Source organism: Octopus bimaculoides, chromosome 10 (assembly GCF_046866305.1).
Source record: "Octopus bimaculoides isolate indiv1 chromosome 10, ASM4686630v1, whole genome shotgun sequence".
In the NCBI taxonomy this organism is placed as follows: Eukaryota; Metazoa; Mollusca; class Cephalopoda; order Octopoda; family Octopodidae; genus Octopus; species Octopus bimaculoides.
In genome coordinates this window covers 62063163-62083162 of record NC_142937.1, presented here as the reverse complement: position 1 = coordinate 62083162, position 20000 = coordinate 62063163, and the positions used below count along the sequence as shown (strand labels likewise).

General features: G+C 33.9%; 1 protein-coding gene across 4 annotated transcripts in view; it reads right to left on the bottom strand.

Annotated features, from left to right (window-relative positions):
- Nucleotides 1-20000, bottom strand: part of LOC106868868 (uncharacterized) — a 358699-nt gene that overhangs the window by 213926 nt on the left and 124773 nt on the right. For all 4 annotated transcript variants that reach the window (XM_014914318.3, XM_014914316.3, XM_052971228.2 and 1 more), the window contains exon 5: nucleotides 5000-5179. In XM_014914318.3, coding sequence (XP_014769804.1) covers nucleotides 5000-5179 — 180 coding nt within the window. The remainder of the gene's footprint in view (nucleotides 1-4999; nucleotides 5180-20000) is intronic.

Genomic DNA, 20000 nt, shown 5'->3' with positions numbered 1-20000 from the left:
TGGGAATGAACCCGGAAGCATGTGCTTGGTAAGCAAGCTACTTACCACACAGCCACTCCTGTATAAATATGTATAAATATAATGACATGTCTTGATAGATTTCTTGATATATTCTTATTTATGATATATGCATTTAATTTAGGCTTGTGTTTTGCTATTAATAAAACTTCCCTAGTTATTCTCATTTCTTTGTAGAATTTGGTTTAATTTATAAAATTGGTGTATACATCACTAAAATCACAACATAAACCACAGCTGACCACAAACTCAAAATCAGAAAATATTTCAATACCATAAGTTTGAAAAAAACTCCATATATCAAAATGGGACCACAAACTAGCAAACCACAGAACATACTTCAGACAACTGATGTAAAATACAAATTTCAATATAAGCATGAAAATTGTAAACTTCATGAATCAAACTATTACACTGGACACACAAGTACAATACTTTCTCATTAGTTGACCATGCATTTACAACAGGGAGCAACTGCAACTCTGTATAATACAGTACACAAAATAAAACTGAATAGAAAAACAAAAGTTGACAGCACTTCAAATTTATAGAGAATTCCAAAAAAAAAAAAAATGAGAATAATTAGGGAAGCTTTATTATAAGTAAAATACAAATCTAAGTTAAACATACAAATCAAATTATATCATGAAATCAACCAGGATTTCCTAAAAGTTACCTTAAATGCATTATTGATGATTTTTATCAATTATAAAATCTTTTCCAAAATCCTTTGCAAAGTGCATAAACAACATACCATTATTGCTATTATTACTAAGGTGGGTGAGCTGGCAGAATTGTTAACACGCCATGTTCTGAGTTCAAATTCTGTTGAGGTCCGCTTTGCCTTTCATCGTTTCAAGGTCAATAAAGTAAGTACCAGCTGAGAACTGCGGTTGATATAATCAGCTTAGCTCCTCCCCAAAACTTGCTGGCCTTCTTGAGCCAAAATGTGAAACCATTATTACTATTATTACTCATACTACTAATTGCCTTTCATCCTTTTGGAGTTGACAAAATAAAGTATCAGTCAAGTACTGGGGTTGACTAATCAACTAACCCTTCACATAAAAAAATCACTTACCTTGTGTTTAAATTAAAAATGACTTGAAAGATGACGACTAAATGGATTTAGAGAAACTAATGTTCCAAACTAAACATAAACGATTAATAAGAATATATGAAAAATACTGAATAGAAATATCAAACTTGACATGATATATATTTTCAATACATCCCTATATCTATTGCTCACTCCCTCTCTCTTTCCCCTCTCCCTCCCCCTCCCTCTCTCTCTCTCTCTCTCTCTCTCTCTCTCTCTCTCTCTACATATATATATATATATATATATATATATATATATATATATATCATCTAATGTCTGCTTTCCATGGGTTGGATGGTTCAACTGAAAGCTGGTAAGCTGGTGGGCAGCACCACGTTCCAATCTGATTTGGCAACGTTTTAACAACTGGACGCCCTTCCTTACACCAACCACACTGAGATTGTAGTGGATGCTTTTTACATGCCATCAGCATGGGTGCCATTGACTTGACACCGGCTTCAAGAAAGGTTTAGGGGATCAGTCAATGTCAGTAAAGAGAGAAAAGTTGCATCACTGACAGAAGTTGTACATTGTTATACACATTCACTTAACTTAGTACTCGCTCAATCAGCTTCAAGAGTTTGTGAATGTCAAATTTTCTTTCAAACTTTAAAAAGAATTTCAACTTTTTTCTCAACATCAACGGCTTGAATGGATGAAATCATTGGATGAAATCATTGGAAGGTGATTTCCAATGTTACTTGTGTCTTATTAAAACAGTGCATCATGGGGAGGGGCGGCTATTTTCATTTTCAGACTCCCCATATCTCAAAGCTTATATAATACTAAACTTTCCACAGAAAACGGGGTACAGTGGAACACTCAGAAACCTCACCACCACCACCAACCTCAGTGGGTGGAGTGGGGTGGGCTGCATGCCCTAGCTTCCTAGTCACCCTTCACCATTGATGCACTCATACATATCCAATAAGTTTTTAGAAAATTTTCTTGATACAGTCACAGTATTTGAAGAAAGATGCCCTCAAGTAAAAATTTATTAATTGTATCAAAGAACCTTTTTTAAAAGAAATACTGATTGAAGCAGACCTTATGGAAGGAGTATGTTGAGTTAGGCATACTTTAATGTTTTCAACTTTTTAAATGTACATATTACAAAATAATCTGTATAGAAGTACTTGCTTTTAATAATAACGTTGACTAGTTCTGGTTTACTTTTGGATTTAGAATTCTTGCAAAGAACTCTTTTTCATGCCTTTTACAGTTGATCCCTTTCTTTCATTATTTTGAAGGGAAAAAAACCGAATATTTTCAATTTTCCATTCACACAAATTTCTAGGTGTAAACTACATAGAACATTTCTATGAGATGAAGCTTAAATTTGTTGATTATGTACTCTAAATTGATCTATTAATTTTAATCCTGTTTAGTTTATAATTTTCATTGCACTGTGGGCCTGTGATATGGTAATTGAGATTTTTTGTTTTGCAATTCATATTTTCATTACTTTTCAATTCTTCCTCATTCTTGAGAGTATTGACATTAGAGTACACAACTTAATTTGGAAAAAGAATATATGGAAGCTGAAAGATTTCTTTGCCAGATGTGAATTCATAGAAGTACACACATGTTGAGGGGGAGAAGATAGCAATTTATAACATACAACAGAGAATTTCTGCAAAATAATATGTTACAAGCCACAAACAAGATCTGTGAATAGAGGAATATTATAACCAGATGGAAGGTAACATGATGGTGGAACAGTACAACTGACAGAGCCATAAAAACTAAAAAAAAACAAGTCTAGAAAAGTGGAAGAAGATAAGAACAAAGAACAATATAAATAGATAGAAGAGAGGCTGGATATCAAGTATACTTAGCAACAAAAGAATCAAGAAGAGTGAGCATTGTGCTATGAGAGGATCAGTGGCACGAAGTGTTCTTTCTTGCAAAGCAGTGTATGACTCAGGATGTAGTTAGTGAGAATATGCAGTGATTGCATCACAGTCATTCTCATTTACACTAAGAAAGAAGCATAGAAAATCTTTTATAATGAGACGGGCAAGTGAAGAAAATATATGTGAGAGGGAGAATAACTTGTAGTGGATCTAACAGAATGACCACCTATCAAAACTGAAAGCTGTATGATGAGTTGCTGAGGTGATGGAAATGTCAGTGAAATAGGACATGGACTACTTCATTTGTAAAGTAAATCAAATAATACAGGAAGGGTTGTTTTCAATGATTGGTGTTTCAAGATCATCATCATTTGCTGCAGGTGTAAAGAAGCTATTCTAGGAAGAAGTAACTCCAGAGGTAACAAGCTGATGGAATAAGTTATGAAAGTAACAGAAAGAGTTATAGCACAACTAGTTAGGGAATAAAATAGTTTGGATAAGATACAGTACAGGTTTGTGTTAGGAAAGGTAATAACTGTTCTTAGCAAACCAACTGCAGAAATTTTGATATTGAGCAAACCACTGAACCTATTTCACAAAGGTACTTCACTTTGGTGTTTAGTGTTCCCTAAGAATAGGAGGTGTGGCTGAGAACCATACAAGCCATGTACAGAGATACTGTCAACAATCTGAGAGCTAACAATGCATTCAGCAAGGAATTTTGGATATAGGTGGGTGTTCATCAGTGTTTGGTTCTCAGCCTTTCCAGTTTATTATGTTTCTAGGCCATAACAAGAATTTACAATCAACTGACTATGATAATATTTATTTGTGCAGAATTTAGTAAAGCACAGATTGAAATAGAATATTTCAGTTTCAGAGCAATAACATAATATAATGACTTAAACAAAATAACACATGAAAAATACAGTGAGTTATAGATATTAAAATAAGTACATATATATTCTATATATTTTTCCTGAGCAAGACAGACAGACAGGCAACTTCCTTTGAAGATTGTGGTGACACGGAACTTGTGTCGTGAGATAAGCTTTCAGTTTCATTACACACACACACACACATATGCAGAGTGAGAGAGAGGCAGAAAAGACAGAGTGTAAAGGAGAGAGAGACATATTGAGTCTGTGTGAAACCTTACATAGTTTGCTAGCTATAGAGACAAATTTCAGTTTATTTTGTGCTATCTTATTTAATATTTAACTATATACTGTAATAAAAAATTATTTGTGAAATTAAACTAAAGAAGGACAAAAATTTTCTGATTATTTAAATAAATATCGACAGAACAAAAACCAAATGTATCAAATATCAAAATTAAGAAACCATATTTAAAATTTAAATGCACTTTAACTACAATGAAAAAAAGAGAACATTTATATTAAAAAAAAAGAGTAATTTTAATTTCATTTTGAACTGTTTATTTATATAACTAGTATTTATTAATTTGATCAAAATTATCAGAGAGGCAAAATGAAATTAGCTGGAGAATTTAATCAATAATAATTACAAGCATAACGATATTAGAACTAAGTGTTTAATGGAGTCAGAATCAGACACAGAGCAGGAGAGACTGGGCTATGGACATCTAAACAATCACTCATATTATAATAACAAGGGGAGAAAGATCTAGAATTAAATAGAGAAAATACTAATTATAATAGAGAGACAAAATACATGAGGGCAAAAAAAAAATGAATATAAACAAACAAAAAAGATTACCAGACATATCACTAGTGTTTACAAAGGGGTTACATTTAAAGTGTCTGATTACAACACGACTTAAATGTTTGACGACTATACTCACTTGAGATAATAGTTTTAGGCCTATCAACAAAATGAAGAATAAAAATAATATTTTAATAAACAAGAATATAAGTAAACAAATAGGTGTCTTAATTTCGAGGGAAATCTCTATGAAATAGTAAGAGTTAAATCAAAACTTGTATGGTTTTCTTCACACAAAATATTATGTAAGAAATTTTGACTTCAATGCTTTACTCACCTAAGAATTTAGCAGAAAATCTTTGATATTCAGTTTGACTATCTTTGCGTAAAACTACTTTTTTGTTTCGATGAAGAAACTGTCTTCGGAAACTATTTTCTGAAACTGTGGTTGCATTTGACTCAGACCGTTTGTGGTTTGAAGGCACTTGACAGTCAGCTTTACTCTCCAAAAATACATCTGAAAGAAACAAAAAATCAGAAAAATAAAATTTTTGTAACAGCATCTCAAATCAGAAAATAGTATTTTCACTCATTTGAAATAAAGAAAAAAGAAAGAAAAATAAAAGAAAACATGGAAAGTAATAGTTGTAAATCTATCCAATGCAAGCTTATTTAAATATTCTAAAACTTATTACATAAATTCAAGAAATTAAACAAAAGATTAAAGTTTCAAAGAGACATTATCTGAAATATTCCTACAGCTTTAAAATAGTTATCAGGTAAAGCAGAAGGTTAATGAAGGTAAAAGTCTACATTAAACAGGTTTTAAATTTTGCTTGTTTTCTAAGTTATAGAAATAAATTGCCTAGAAAAATATCTTTAATTTGTGTTGCATATAATAAATTAATTCATTGAGTCTATGTTAATTTTTCTGTTTCAAATTCAAGTCTAGCTAGAAGGAGTAAAATATCAAATCAAATAATGAAATTTTAATTCAATTAATATAGTTGAGAAACAGTAGAAATGAAATTGAACCAAGTATATCCAATAACCAAAATTATTCACCAATGCTACATCAAAATCAATATACTTATACCAACATACCATCACATTCCAAAGTTCAAGAAAACAAAATATATTTGATTAAATGTAGAAAAGCTTCACATTGCTGTCTTTATGTGTTTAAGTTTGATCATGTCAACATTCTTATTTACTTCATTTGTATTTGTGACGGCTGTCTTAATTCTTCCAGAGCTTTAGGAAGAATATTGTGTTTTATAGAAAATAATAAGTATTTTGTGATTTACCATAACATAGTATGGCAAAACAAAGAATATAAATAACATGATCTGTTCATATTCTAAGCACATTCCCCACCCTTCACACACTTGTTTGTTACTGTTTGTATGGATGTGAAAGTATTGCGAAAGAGCAAAGTGAAATAAATATGAGTGTATGAGAGGATAATAAACAAAAAAAACATATGATAATCTACTCAGTAACACTATTGCATTTGATTATTAGTAGAGAAAAGAAACCAAGAATACAATATGGAAACACATCAAACTTCTTGTAGGTTTTTTTCTTTATTTTGAACTCTTCCAACTAACATTGAATTTTTTTTTTCATCATGGGATAAATAGGTCACATCACCTTTTATTAGCAAAATTGAACATAGCCTAATTTTATATATATATACATGTGTGTGTGTGTATGTTTGTGAGTGTGTATGTGTGTGTGGGGGGGTCTGTTTGTGCGTAAGAGAGAGATAGTGGGTGTGTGCATGTGTGTGAAATTTTGTGAAGGAAGATATCAGCTTTTCAGGACAATAACAAATCTTGTTCAATTATATTAAGATTTAACTGTATGGTATAGATAATACTACTACTACTACTACTACTACTACTACCACCACTACCACCAATAATAATAATAATAATAATAATAATAAACATCATTAAAGTATTACCAAATAAGATAATATTCCATACAGAGAAGATTTTATAAATGCTTATCCATATATGACAATAGATATAGAATGAAATGTAATTATAATTAAAGTAATGCATGTAATAAACTTGTGGTGCTATAAGAACACTGTATTGTAGAGGTTATAAAGTGTGATATTGATCTTAATTTTAAAATGTTATTTTATCATATGCAAGAGATAATAACCTTCAACTATCTTTAAGAATAACAGCTAAATCTGAAATGGTTAACTGACCAAATGATAAATGTAATGATTTCATAGTAACTTTTTTTTAAAAAAGGTTATCTCTATCAATAATAAAAGGGATACGTAATGTTTCTGTCATGGATAAAGCAGTTTGGAGAAACCAATTCACAGTGGGACAAAACACTTGGAGGACATTAGACAATAACTCGATAAATTCAAATGTGAAAATTGTGGTTGGTACATCATTAGAATTATATTAATTGTACTAACTTTAAAACAATTTTTGTCTTTTGATTTTTAAATTTAAGAGTCTAGGATGTAATTTCATTATTTGGACATTTAGTAACCTAAAACAAAACTCATTTGTAATTTGATAAATTTCAACACTAAAACAATGGTCACCATTTCATTGGAAACATATTGATTTCAAGTTTTGGCATAGGACCAGCAATTTCAGTGGGGAGGGGTAAGTCATTTGCATTGATCGCAATGTTCAACTGGAACTTACTTTATCAACCCTGAAAGGATGAAAGGCAAAGTCAAAGAGTGAGGCAGCTTTATGCTAAGCAGCATTTGAACTCAGAACATGAAAATGGACAAAATGCCACTAAATATTTTGCCTGGCATGCTAACAAGTCTTCCAACCTGCCACCTTAATTTCATTGGAAATATACTGATTTCAAATTTTCATACAAGGCCAGCAAGTTTTTTTTTGGGGGGGGGGGGAGTAAGTTGATTACATCAACCCCAGTACTCAACTGGTACTTATTTTATCAACCGCAAAAGGATGGAAAGCAATGTTGGCCTCAGCAGAATTTCAACTCAGAACATACAGACAGACAAAATGCCATTAAGCATTCAGCCCAGATTGCTAACAATTCTGCCAACTTACTGCCTTTTTCATTGGAAACATACTGATGGCAAAAAAAAAAGAGTAACAGAAAGAAAAGAAAAATGTTTAGAACACATTTTTAATTAAAAAAACATATTTAATGATCTTGTATTTCAAATAAATAATTGCAAAATAAAACTTGGCCCCATTGCAAGTGCCTGTTACGTGGCGTCAGCACAGGTGCTTTTTATGCAGCAATGGTGCAGGTGCTTTTTAGATGACACTGACACAAGGTTCTAGCAAAACCGAAAAAAAAAACCCCTTCAGCTGGGAGGAGAGCATTAACAATTCTGCTGTGGTGGACGAGTTTTCTTGAGTACAGCAAGACTCCAGATATCTCAGCACTTTGTCATCTTCTTCATTAGGCTCAGTGTCTTGAGATCACCTTTCAGTGTTATACATGGCTTATTCAGGCAGAGCAGCATGGTTCCTTCATTAAGAGGTTTCGCTTTACATTTATAAGATCCTGGGTTCAATCATATACTGTGGAACCTTGGACAACTTATTTTACAGGTGCAGACAATAGCTGTGTGGTAATAAGCTTGCTTCCTAACAATATGGTTCTGGATTCAGTCCCACCGCATGGCACCTTGGGAAAGTGCCTTCTAATATAGCCTTGTGCTGACCAAAGCCTTGTGAGTGGATTTGGTAGATGGAAACTGAAAGAAGCCTGTTGTATATGTACATATATATGTATATATTTGTGTGTCTGTGTTTGTCCCCCACCCCATCGCATGACAACCGATGCTGGTGTGTTTACGCCCCCATAATTTAGTGGTTACACCCCCATAACTTAGCAGTTCAGCAAAAGAGAATGACAGAATAAGTACTAGGCTTACAAAGAATAAGTCCTGGGGTCATTTTGTTTGACTAAAAGCAGTGCACCAGTATGGCCTCAGTCAAATGACTGAAACAAGTAAAAGAATAAAAGAATTAAAAAAAGAATATATTTATATGTGTGTCTTTATGTCTGTGTTTGTTCCCCACCACCACTTGACAACCAGTGGTGTGTTTACATACCCATAACTTAACGGTTCAGCATAAGAGATCGATAGAATACATACCAGGGTTAAGAAATAAAATTAGTACTGGGGTTGATTCATTTGAGTAAAAATCCTTCAAAGTAATGTCCCAGCATGGCTGCAGTCTAATGACTGAAACTTTAACCTGTCCACACTTAGCATAAAGCCACCTCACTCTTTACTCCACTCCCACACAGGTGAGTAAGACCTTAGTCATGAGAGTTATATGGCAATCTCTCAAATGCTGGTATCACAGAAAAAGCACCCACTACACTCTGTAAAGAGGTTGGCATTAAGAAGGGTATGTTGCCATAGAAAACATGCCAAAGCTGATAATGGAGTTTAGTACAGTTCTCTAATTTGTTCAATCATCTAACCCATGCTAGTACAGAAAAATGGATGCAAAATAATGATGACTTTTCAATATCATCAGAGTCTAGACAATGTAAAAAACAGTACTTATTCATTTTAGAGTGGATTTTTCTTTTTTCTTTCTTTTTTGACACTCGAGTAACATTTTTAAAACAGTCTTTATATTTCTGTTTTGAATATCAATGATTTAGAATATGCAAAAGAAATAAAAAGATTAAAATTATTATTTTTTTTTTTTGAAAAGTACAGTTTTTTGTACATAAACATATTCCATTTGTATTTGAAGTATATAAATATTTTGTTTACATTGGAAAGTAGATTTTGAAAATTTTAACTGTCTCAATTTAAGTAAGAAAATGTAATTACAAATGTAAATAATTATGTCAAAATTATTTTAGGAGTCTGGGACCTAATTTCATAATTTGGGCATTCAGAGGCCCCAAACAGAACTCATTTATAATTCAATAAATTTCAAGTCTAAAACAATGTTAGCCTAACATATTATGCATGCACAAACAGACACACGCACACACACTCACAATCATCATCATCATCATCATCATCGTTTTACGTCCTTCTTCCATGCTGGCATGGGTTGGACAGTTTGATAGGAGCTGGCCAAGCAGGAGCTGGCCAAGCAGGAGCCTGCACCATGCTTCTATGTCTGTTTTGGCAGGGCTTTTACAACTAGATGCCCTTCCTAACACCAACCACTCTGCAGAGTGAAGTACACGAATATATATATTTATGTATAGTGAAGGCATGTGGCCTAGTGCTTAGGGTGTTGTACTCGTGGTTGCTAGATTATGGGTTCAATTCCAAGAGCAGGTGGAGCATTGTGTTCTTGAGGAAAACACTTCATTTCACATTGCACTGAAATCATTTTGACATCTGACATGTGGCACACAAGCGCACCTGTACAGACAATGTTCATTTGAAGGAGGGAGTGAGCTTATGTACAGCACATACATTTGATCACTCTAAACAGATCATTTGTGCAGGTCATTGAGCAAAAACTTAATGCTCATACATCATTTTCGATAGGAGATTCCATCATTTATACATATATATTTATATACAAGTGTGTGTGCGCGCAAGTGCGTACGTGTGTGTGCGCGCAAGTGCGTATGTGTGTGCGTGTGTGTACATGCATAAAAATATATTTACATACAAAAATATGTACTGTAGCTATAAATCCTCTAAAACAAAAATCCATCTGTAATCTAAATACAATTTTTTTAATTAAAAAGATATTTTCAATTAAAATTCTAATTAAAAAGATGCTTTCAATTAAAGTTTCAATTTGTAGGTGTAGACATGGGTCTGTGATTGGCTTTGCAATCATGTAGTTTCAGGTTCAGTCTGACTGTGCAGCACCTTGGGTAAGTCTCTTCTACTATAGCCCCAGGCCAATCAATGCCTTGTGCGTGGATTTGGTAGATAAAAAATATGTAGAAGCCTGTCATATATATGTATGTGTTTGTGTGTTTGTGTTTGTCCTCCATCCCTGTAACTTAGCATTTCCGCAAAAAGAGATCAATAGAATAATTTCCAGGGTTAAAAAAGAAGTACAGGATCGATTTGTTCAACTATACCCTTCAAGGTGGTGCCCCAGCATGGCCACAATCTAATGACTAAAACAAGTAAAAGACAAAAGATAAAAGGAAAAAAAACTGTCTATGTGTGTAAGTATTCTTTTTATTGGTCAATGGCTGATTTCACAGACATAAAACTTTGTCTCAGTGCATTATTATTGTTTGGTCGTAATAAATATTTAGGAGTGACACAGGCAATAGAGAGAAAATATTGTGTGTATGTATATATATATATATGTGTGTGTGTGTGTGTGTGTGTGTGTGTGTGTGTGTGTGCGTATGTGTGTGTGTGATCATATGACTGACCAGACTATCGGAAGCTGTTATACATCATTGGTCACAATGTGCTTTGCATCGCTTTAGCTTTCAAATGATACCATTCCACTGGTAAGGTGAATAGGCCAAATTATATATATATAGATTTGAATTATAAAGAGAGATATTAAATAAATTATGCAGAAAAGCTATTTCATATTTTATCACTAATTATCATGATATAGTTATTTTTAAATATTTATAAATATCATACCCCAATTTCTTACTTTAGTCTTGTAGACAGCATTTGATGCAGTTTTAATAGTTTATTTCTTAAATTGCGATATTGTTTTCCTTCTCTAATTTCCTTTTCATAAATTTCTTTAATTAAAACGCATTCAAAATCAATGTGATATGTAAACTTTTTTTGTTTTGAGATACATACATATATATATATATATATATATATATATATATATATTTATATATATATATTTATATATATATTTTCAATGTACATTTTTAAGAACACTATTTGAACTGAATTATGCTTTCAGATTTTACATATGTATCTCTGCAATCATATATTTTAAGCATGTATTGTAATATATTTACGTTATTTATGAATCTATTCACTATCTTAGACCAGGTTTTATCTGCTACTGGTACCATGTAACTCATTACACCTGATGTCATTGCCAGGTGGGCTGTGACTAAACTGATTTTTTTCATTCCAGTTCAATAGGTAGAAAAGTAGTGTGTGGGGCTCCAGCAGGATTAAAAATAAACCCTATTTAATAGTGGAAGAGATTCTCACAGAAAAGTCAAGGTCAACTACATCTTGTAGAAGACAGGCACCACCATGTTATCTGCTTACTGGAACATCCCACTGTTGCAGTCAACTTCGAATACTGAACCAGATTAGCTGGGACATCTTGGTTGAGGATGATCTAGTACAAGAGTTGGCAACAAGTGGGTCATTAACCACAAAAGGATCCCAAATGATTTTTTTTTAACTTTCAAATTTAAAGCATTTGTGAGCCATTGTGCAGTTGACAATATTTAAATAGACATTTATGACAGGAATATTTTAATTTTTCTCATATAAGAATTTTCAGTAATAGAAATGGGCATCAGGGTTACAGTTTTATATACAAGAGCCACAGGCATATTTTAACAAATTCAAAAGTTGGTCATGACATAAAGTTATGAATCTTGGATCTAGAATGATGGAGTGGATGAGGTTGTGTCTCTCAATGAGAATCTGCAAGCACATTTGGCTATAAATGATGACGGTGATGAATCCATCCAGTTCCAGTTACCTGCTGCTTGTATTTAAAACACTACTTTTCTGAGTCCATTTGCCAAAAGTCTGTTGCTTAAAATCAGGCTGCATACTTAACAGATCTCATTCAATTCATACCTCATCAGTATGCTGTATGTTCCCTGTTATCACTGGTCTTCTAACACCATATTTTGTTGCTATCATTTAGATCTAGTCTAAACCTTCGTACAAAGAGAAGTTCTCTTTGATACCAGCATTAGCAGTAGTTACTTAAACAGCACCAGCATTAAATTAGTTAAAGAGAAACATATATTATTGATTATTTCCCATAAACCATTGAATGCTCCAAGGCCTCCAGTACTTGGCTGCTCACACTGTTATTCGCATGTTTGCATTTGCTCTACTTAAAGTATCGATTCTCTATCAGTCTACTGAAATCTACTAACACCTCTTAGGCAACCTTTGATTGACCTGCATACATAATATTTAGCTAAGAACAGGCTTCAAATGGAAAACAATTATTAATTTACAACTAACTTAAATTCTTCAATGAATGTTACTAATCTCAGGTTTATTTGAAAACTTTCAGAAAATGATCAGGATATATATTCCATGAGCTATAATCATTCACATTTAGCAATGTTATCCATTAAATCAACAAGTAAAAAGTAAAATTACTTATTTAATTTCATTTACAGTTCTCTCTCTCTTTCTTTCTATATGTATATATACATATACATATATCATTCATTTGTTGAATGCATGGAATTTGAAAGTTCCCTGACATTCTCTTTTGCCAGCTCTTGTGCTGATATTAACAGTGGACAGCTAAAATAGATGAGGAAGGATATTTTGTAATATATATGAATATGTGTATGTGTGTGTGTGCTTGTGTGTACATGTGTGTGTGTATATATATATATATATATATATATATATATACATACAAGATCTGAAGATCTGATCAATAAGTATCCGGACTGTTGCCATAGTAACAAAGCTGCAGCACGCAGAGCAAAGCCACTTGGTATAAATTGACCTTGGATTCTGCTGTGCATGCACACTAAGTTTTACCATTCTAGCTCACCGCCACTGTTTACATCAGTGCTTGGAAGGAACATGTGTAGTGTGAAATCATCGCATTGACCATGACAGAGAAAGTTCTCATGGTGATACCTGCTCAGAAGCTTACGCAAAGTTGCAGAAAGTGTATGGAGAGGAGTGTATGAGTCACACACAAATATATGAGTGGTTCAGATGTTTCCAAAATGGCTAAGATGTCGATAGTGACGAACATTCTGGGAGACCCACAACCAGCAGAACTGACAAAAACATTGCAGATGTGTGTGCAGCTGTGAGGTAAAATCGTCAAATCACAATCCGTGAGTTATCAGAGGATGTGCAGATTAGTTATGGTCCAGTTCAGTTCATTATCACTGAAGATTTGGGTATGAGATGCATGTCTGCCAAGTCTGTGCCAAAACTGCTTTCAGCTGACCAAAATGACACTTGGGTTTCAGTTGCACAAGATCTCCTTGATTGTGTCAAGAATCATGAAAAGTTTTCAAAACTTTGCATACCTGAGCAGGTATTGCCAAGGTTTTAGCAAAATTTGATGCAGATTCTCTGCTCAACTTTCTCTGTCATGGTCAATGTGACAATCACACACTACACATGTTCCTTCGAAGCACTGCTCTAAACAGTAGAAGTGAGATAGAACATTAAAACCTAGTGTGCATAAGCACAGCAGAGTTCAAGGTCAATCTGTGCCAAGTGGCTTCACTCTGCATGTTTTAGCTTCATTACTAAGGCAAGAGATTGGATACTTATTGATCAGACCATGTGTATGTGTGTGTGTGTGTGTGTGTGTGTACATATATGTGATGATGATGATTTGAGAAGCAGTGATGAATGACAATTCTGTAAATGATAATATTTTATAAGTTTAAAGATTATAAGCAATCACCATGTATTGACTAAAGAGAAATAGCCTAGTATTCTAATATTGGGGTATATAAGCCCACAATGGAAAAAGAGGGTTTTCCATCCGATTTGTATGGAAAATCCACTTTTTCCATCAAGGGCTTATATGCCCCAATATTAGACTATTTTCTTTAGTCAATACACAGAGATCACTTAAAAGCTTTAAGATTATAAAATATTATTATTAATTACTGAATATTTACATATATATATATATATATATATATATATATATATATATATATATATATATATATATATATATATATATATATATTACATTATATTTTACTGCATAAAGTAAACTTTTGTCATTAAAAAAAGCACTAAAAGTGTAATATAACAGGAAACATGGTAGAATAAAGAAAAATGCAAACTCAATATATTAATTACTATATAGCATAACACTTCAGTATTTCCATAAAGGACCAAAGAAGGTGACATAACATATGTATAGGATTCAGTTTAAGTAACAATATAACTTTACTTTAGGACATGCAAGTAGATATGTCAGATAGCATATGAATATTTACAGCATAGTAAACAATTCAAATATTATTCATACCCATCATCATTTTGACAATTGTGATATTAAAATACTTTATATAAACTGCACTTATTAACAGAATTCTTCAAGTGCATACTTTTCAATGTCTACTTAAATATAAAACCTTTTTCTCATTTCTGAACTAGGGCATTACTTAATTCACCAAACTTGCCTTTGTATTCACTGTTAGATACAGCAGCATAAAACAATACTTTGATATCTGTTTTCCATGCTTGCAAAAAGGATTTTGTTTGTTTGTATTTTATGTTTACATAGTATCATTTTGTTCTAAATACGTATGATAACATAGTACATCATTTAATGTCTGAATCTACTAGTACAAAAGAAATAAGTATTATAATACTCTCTTTCTTAAGCATACAATATTATAAATATTATAATACTCTCTTACTTAAACATACATTATTATAAATATTATAATACTCTCTTACTTAAGCATACATTATAGCAAGATATTAACTATTTCACAATATGTGATATCTAGGTACCTTATAATCACTATTTTTCTTTTTGCAGCTCCAACTGGTTCATTTTCACTCTCCTTTTTAAACATTGTAAAGGAGTCATGTATATCATGTACAAGGGTCTGTGCTGCTCCTTCCCTTCTTTCATACTGTAACCCTCATCATCTGGCATAAAGTGATCTCCCCTCACACACACACATACACCTTGGATTTTGTAGTCTTGTGACCTGTATGGCAACCTCACAAGCACTGGTGGCATGAAAAAGAGCCCCTAGTATATGCTGTAATGCAGTTGGCATTAGGAAGGGTATCCAACCATAGAAACCATGCCAAAGCAGACACTGGAGTGCAATGCAGTCCTTAGGCTCATTGGATCCTGTCAAATCATCCAACAAGCATGTAACATGGATGTTGTTCATGATGATGAAGATGATGATCATGATGATGAGGATGATGACAATGATGACAATGATGATGTTGATGTGATTGTGTTGAAATGAGGCTTTATTTAAATTAAAACTTTTTTCAAATTCATCATTTATTTTCTTTAATTATTACCCTACTCTAGACACAAGGCCCAAAATTTGGTGGGAGGGGACCAGTCAATTAGATTGACCCCAATACACAACTAGTACTTAATTTATCAACCCCGAAAGAATGAAAGGCAAAGTCGACCTCAGCAGAATTTGAACTCAGAACGTAAAGACAGACGAAATACCACTAAGCATATTGCCCGGCGGGCTAACATTTCTGCTAGCTCACTGCCTTTTTTTAATTACTATTGTCTGTGGTAGGCATGGCACCTAACAGATGTCACAATGCCAGGCAATCTTGAGTAAATTCACAAAGTTTGCTCATTCAATATTAACAAGCATCAGAGTTTGTTCATTAGAGTACATGCACAGAGTACCTCTGTACATGATGCATAGGCTAGGATTTCCAGGCAGTGAATTACTGTTCATTTTCTACTGCAGTGACTGAATATTAATAACATTCTCTTGACATCAAGGCAACAAGCTGGCAGAAACGTCAGCATGTCAGGTGAAATGCTCAGTGGTATTTCATCTGTCTTTATGTTCTGAGTTCAAATTCTGCTGAGGGTGACTTTGCCTTTCATCCTTATAGGGTTAATAAATTAAGTACCAGTTGCGTACTGGAGTCGGTCTAATCGACTGGCCCCCTCCCCCAAAATTTCAGGTCTTATGCCTAGAGTAGAAAAGAACATTCTCTTGACATCTTAGGATAATGTCAGCAATACTGTAATTAGTAATTATATGAAATACAGTGTCTAAATAATCTGGGACTTTTAATTTGTGTCAACATGGTAGTCCAGAGGGCAATCTATGAGTAGAAAAACAATAAAATGCAAAGCATCCTTCTGAAATGTTGAAATTTCTTCCCTTTCTTCATATTATAACACATTGATTTGATATTGTTAGTTTTCCTTTGCTTGTTTGTTTAGTTTCGTTTTGTTTTTTGTGTTTCTTGATTTGTTTTGTTTTCTTTTCTTTTTGCTCATAAATTGATGAAATAACTATATGCTTTTATGCTTTCTATTATGATAATTCAGTGATATCAATCAAGAATTTTTGGAATTGCTGATAACATTCATAATAATATGTTGTCTGTCATTGGATACAATGAGTAAAACTACTTTTTAACACACAAAAGCATTCTTAATATGGCATTTGAGATTTTTTTTTTTCTTACCAAACATTTTAGTATTGGATAAGAAACTAAAACAAGAATTACAGTATTGAATTATAGGTGATGGATAATACATTGCAACATCACAAACTAAGATAAATGGTTCATCATTATCATCATTTAATATATGTTTTCCATACTGGCATGGATTGGATGGTTTGACAAGAGCTGGCAAGCTGAAGGGCTGCACCAAGTTCCAGACATCTGTTTTGGCATGGTTTCTACAGCTAGACACCCTTAACACCAACAACTTTACAAAGTGTATTGGGTGTTTTTTCATGTAGGGGCCAACATGGGTGCTTTTTACATGGGTCCAGCATGGATACTTTTTACATGGCACCAACATAGGTGTTGTTTATGTGGCACAAGCACGGGTGCATTTTTTTGTGGTGCCAGCATGGCTGTTTTGTATGTGATACTAGCACAGGTACTTTTTACATGGAGTCAGCATCAATGCTTTTTATGTGACACCAGCATGAGTGCTTTGAATGTGGTACCAGCGCAAGTGCTTTTTACATGGTGCCAGCACAGATGCATTTTACATGACGTCAGCAGCCACAAGATCGCCAAGTAGCTTTCCAGAAAAGGGCATCTCAGTGGAGAGATGGAGAAGAACTGAGAGAGGTGATTGTGGTTGAGAATTGTATCAGGGAAAAGGAAGCAAAATGGGTACCAGTAACACTTCCTATAAGATACCTTTGAATATCAGATTAAAAGAGTGCTTTTGACAGAACACTTTTGATTTTCAAAAATTAGATTAAGCACAACATTATATTTTTTTCTAATGAAAAATCTAGTTAAACATTTTTTGATACAATAATCTGGAATGACTTAAATTAAGCGGATGAAAACAGATAGAGGTGAAAGACAACTGCTCTTTTTGCTTTACAATAAACAAGTTCCAATTATATCTTTGGTTAATTAAAAAAAATGACATAAATTCCCACACATTCTAAATTCACATCCTGTTGTTCACTCTTGTAGTACTGATAAAAGGATTATCAGGCATGTAATGGTGTCATTTCAACTAATTATACTCAGCCTCTTTATGTTTGTGGTGAGGAATTATTATTTTCCCAGGGGTCAGGGGATTGTAAGAGTTGTTATAGTGTTGGAATTGCTAGAGAATCAAATAAAATAAGTAACTAGTCAAGTATGGGATAGGGGTAAGGGTTGATATAATTGACTAACTCCACTCTCCTCAAATTAGCTGGCCTTTTGCCTAGATTAGAAACAATAATATTTAGATTATAACATTTGGTTTTACATCTGCAGATTTAAAAACATTTTGCAGCCTATTTGTGTATTGTTTATGAAGTCATTTCCTTGTATATGGTCTTCCAAGAAATGAGGTGGGATGGGGACACAAAGATAGCAAGAAAATCAGGCAAAGACAGCTGCAACTATCTGATCACTGCATGCACTACCCTGAACTGGAAGTATTTAAATTAATCTTTGTGGAACCCACTTCATAGTAATGTAAGAAGAAGTAAAAAAAGTAAAATTACTTTCCTAAGTCATGCCCACTCATAAGGGCCGGTTTCCTGGTTTCCATGGTGTGGAAATCCCACATCTGAATGTGACTCCAGTCCATTGCAGGACTGCTAATTTTTGCCAGCTGAGTGGACTGGAGCAACATGAAATGAAGTATTTTGTTCAAGAACACAATGTATTGCCCAGTCCAGGAATCAAAACCACAATCTTACAATCATGAGTTCAACACCCTAACTGCTAAGCCATGCGCCTCCATAAGGTAAGAAGAGGAAAATGTTGTCACATTTACATCAACAACTTGAGTGTATATACTGGTCTGGAATGTATCCAAGACCTTGAGGCAGTGATGATGGACTGAGAACTGTAGCAGGTGAACTTTGTTGCTGCAGTTTGGGATGGGACCTGACCATAACACACGCATACACACACACACACATTATGGTCTTCCACATGCACACAAAGTGAAGGCACAGATCAGCCTGGGGCAATTGTAGAAGACATTTTCCCAAATAAAAGGGCATTAGGCCTTAACTCCAAACCCTTGTGGTAGTAAAACAAGCTTCTTAACAACACAATCATGCTTGTGCTTGGTATAATCTATTTCAGAATTAGTGACCAAAAAGCTGAGATAAATCAAATGTATACATATAGAATTGGTTTGCATAACATAGTAACTAAAAGTCAAGAAGGAATTAGGAAGATTGATTTTTGTTATCTCTCTCTTTTTTTTCTGTCTAACAGCAAGCTCCATGGACGGGCAATGTCAGTGTGTAAATAATTTAAGAGAAAAATTGGATATAAGAGGCTTCTCTCCTTTGCACTCACCTCACCCTATTTCCTTGTCCCACTGGGGTTGCCAAGTATTTCCTCTATAGTAAGACAGTTATCCCTGATCTTCTTTCATACTCCAGCCTCTCACCTGGAACATGGCCACAACTCATAGTTCCTCTCTCTCTCTGCTGGTAAGGTCATGTGATGCATATGGATGAAGGCAGCTACATAAAGAAGTGCAGATCTCTAAATGTGGAGGGAACTTGTGGAATGGACAGACCCAGGAAGACATGGGATGAAGTGGCAAGAAAGGATCTTCAGATAGTGAACCTCACTGAGGAGATGACAAAGGATTGAGACTACAAGCAATTTGTTGTACTTAAGAAGACATGTCAAGCTACATAAAATCATGGCCATCGATACATACAGGCATGTCCTTTACGGCCATAACCCCACTTCTCTTCACACACACACACACACACAACTCTGTTCTCTGGCAAAACTCACCTACAACTATCTCCCCTAACCCCACCACCACCCACAGCAGGCCCCTCCAGTTTCCTTTCAACATCGCTTGCTGTCTCTAAATATCTCCTGTATACTCTCTGTGCTACTTATACTCTGCCCCCAACCCACCGCTGTTCCCCATGGGTAGGCTCTCTCTCTCACGTTGACTGTCTCTATCTTTCTCTCCTTTGCACTCACCTCACCCTATTTCCTTGTCCCACTGGGGTTGCCAAGTATTTCCTCTATA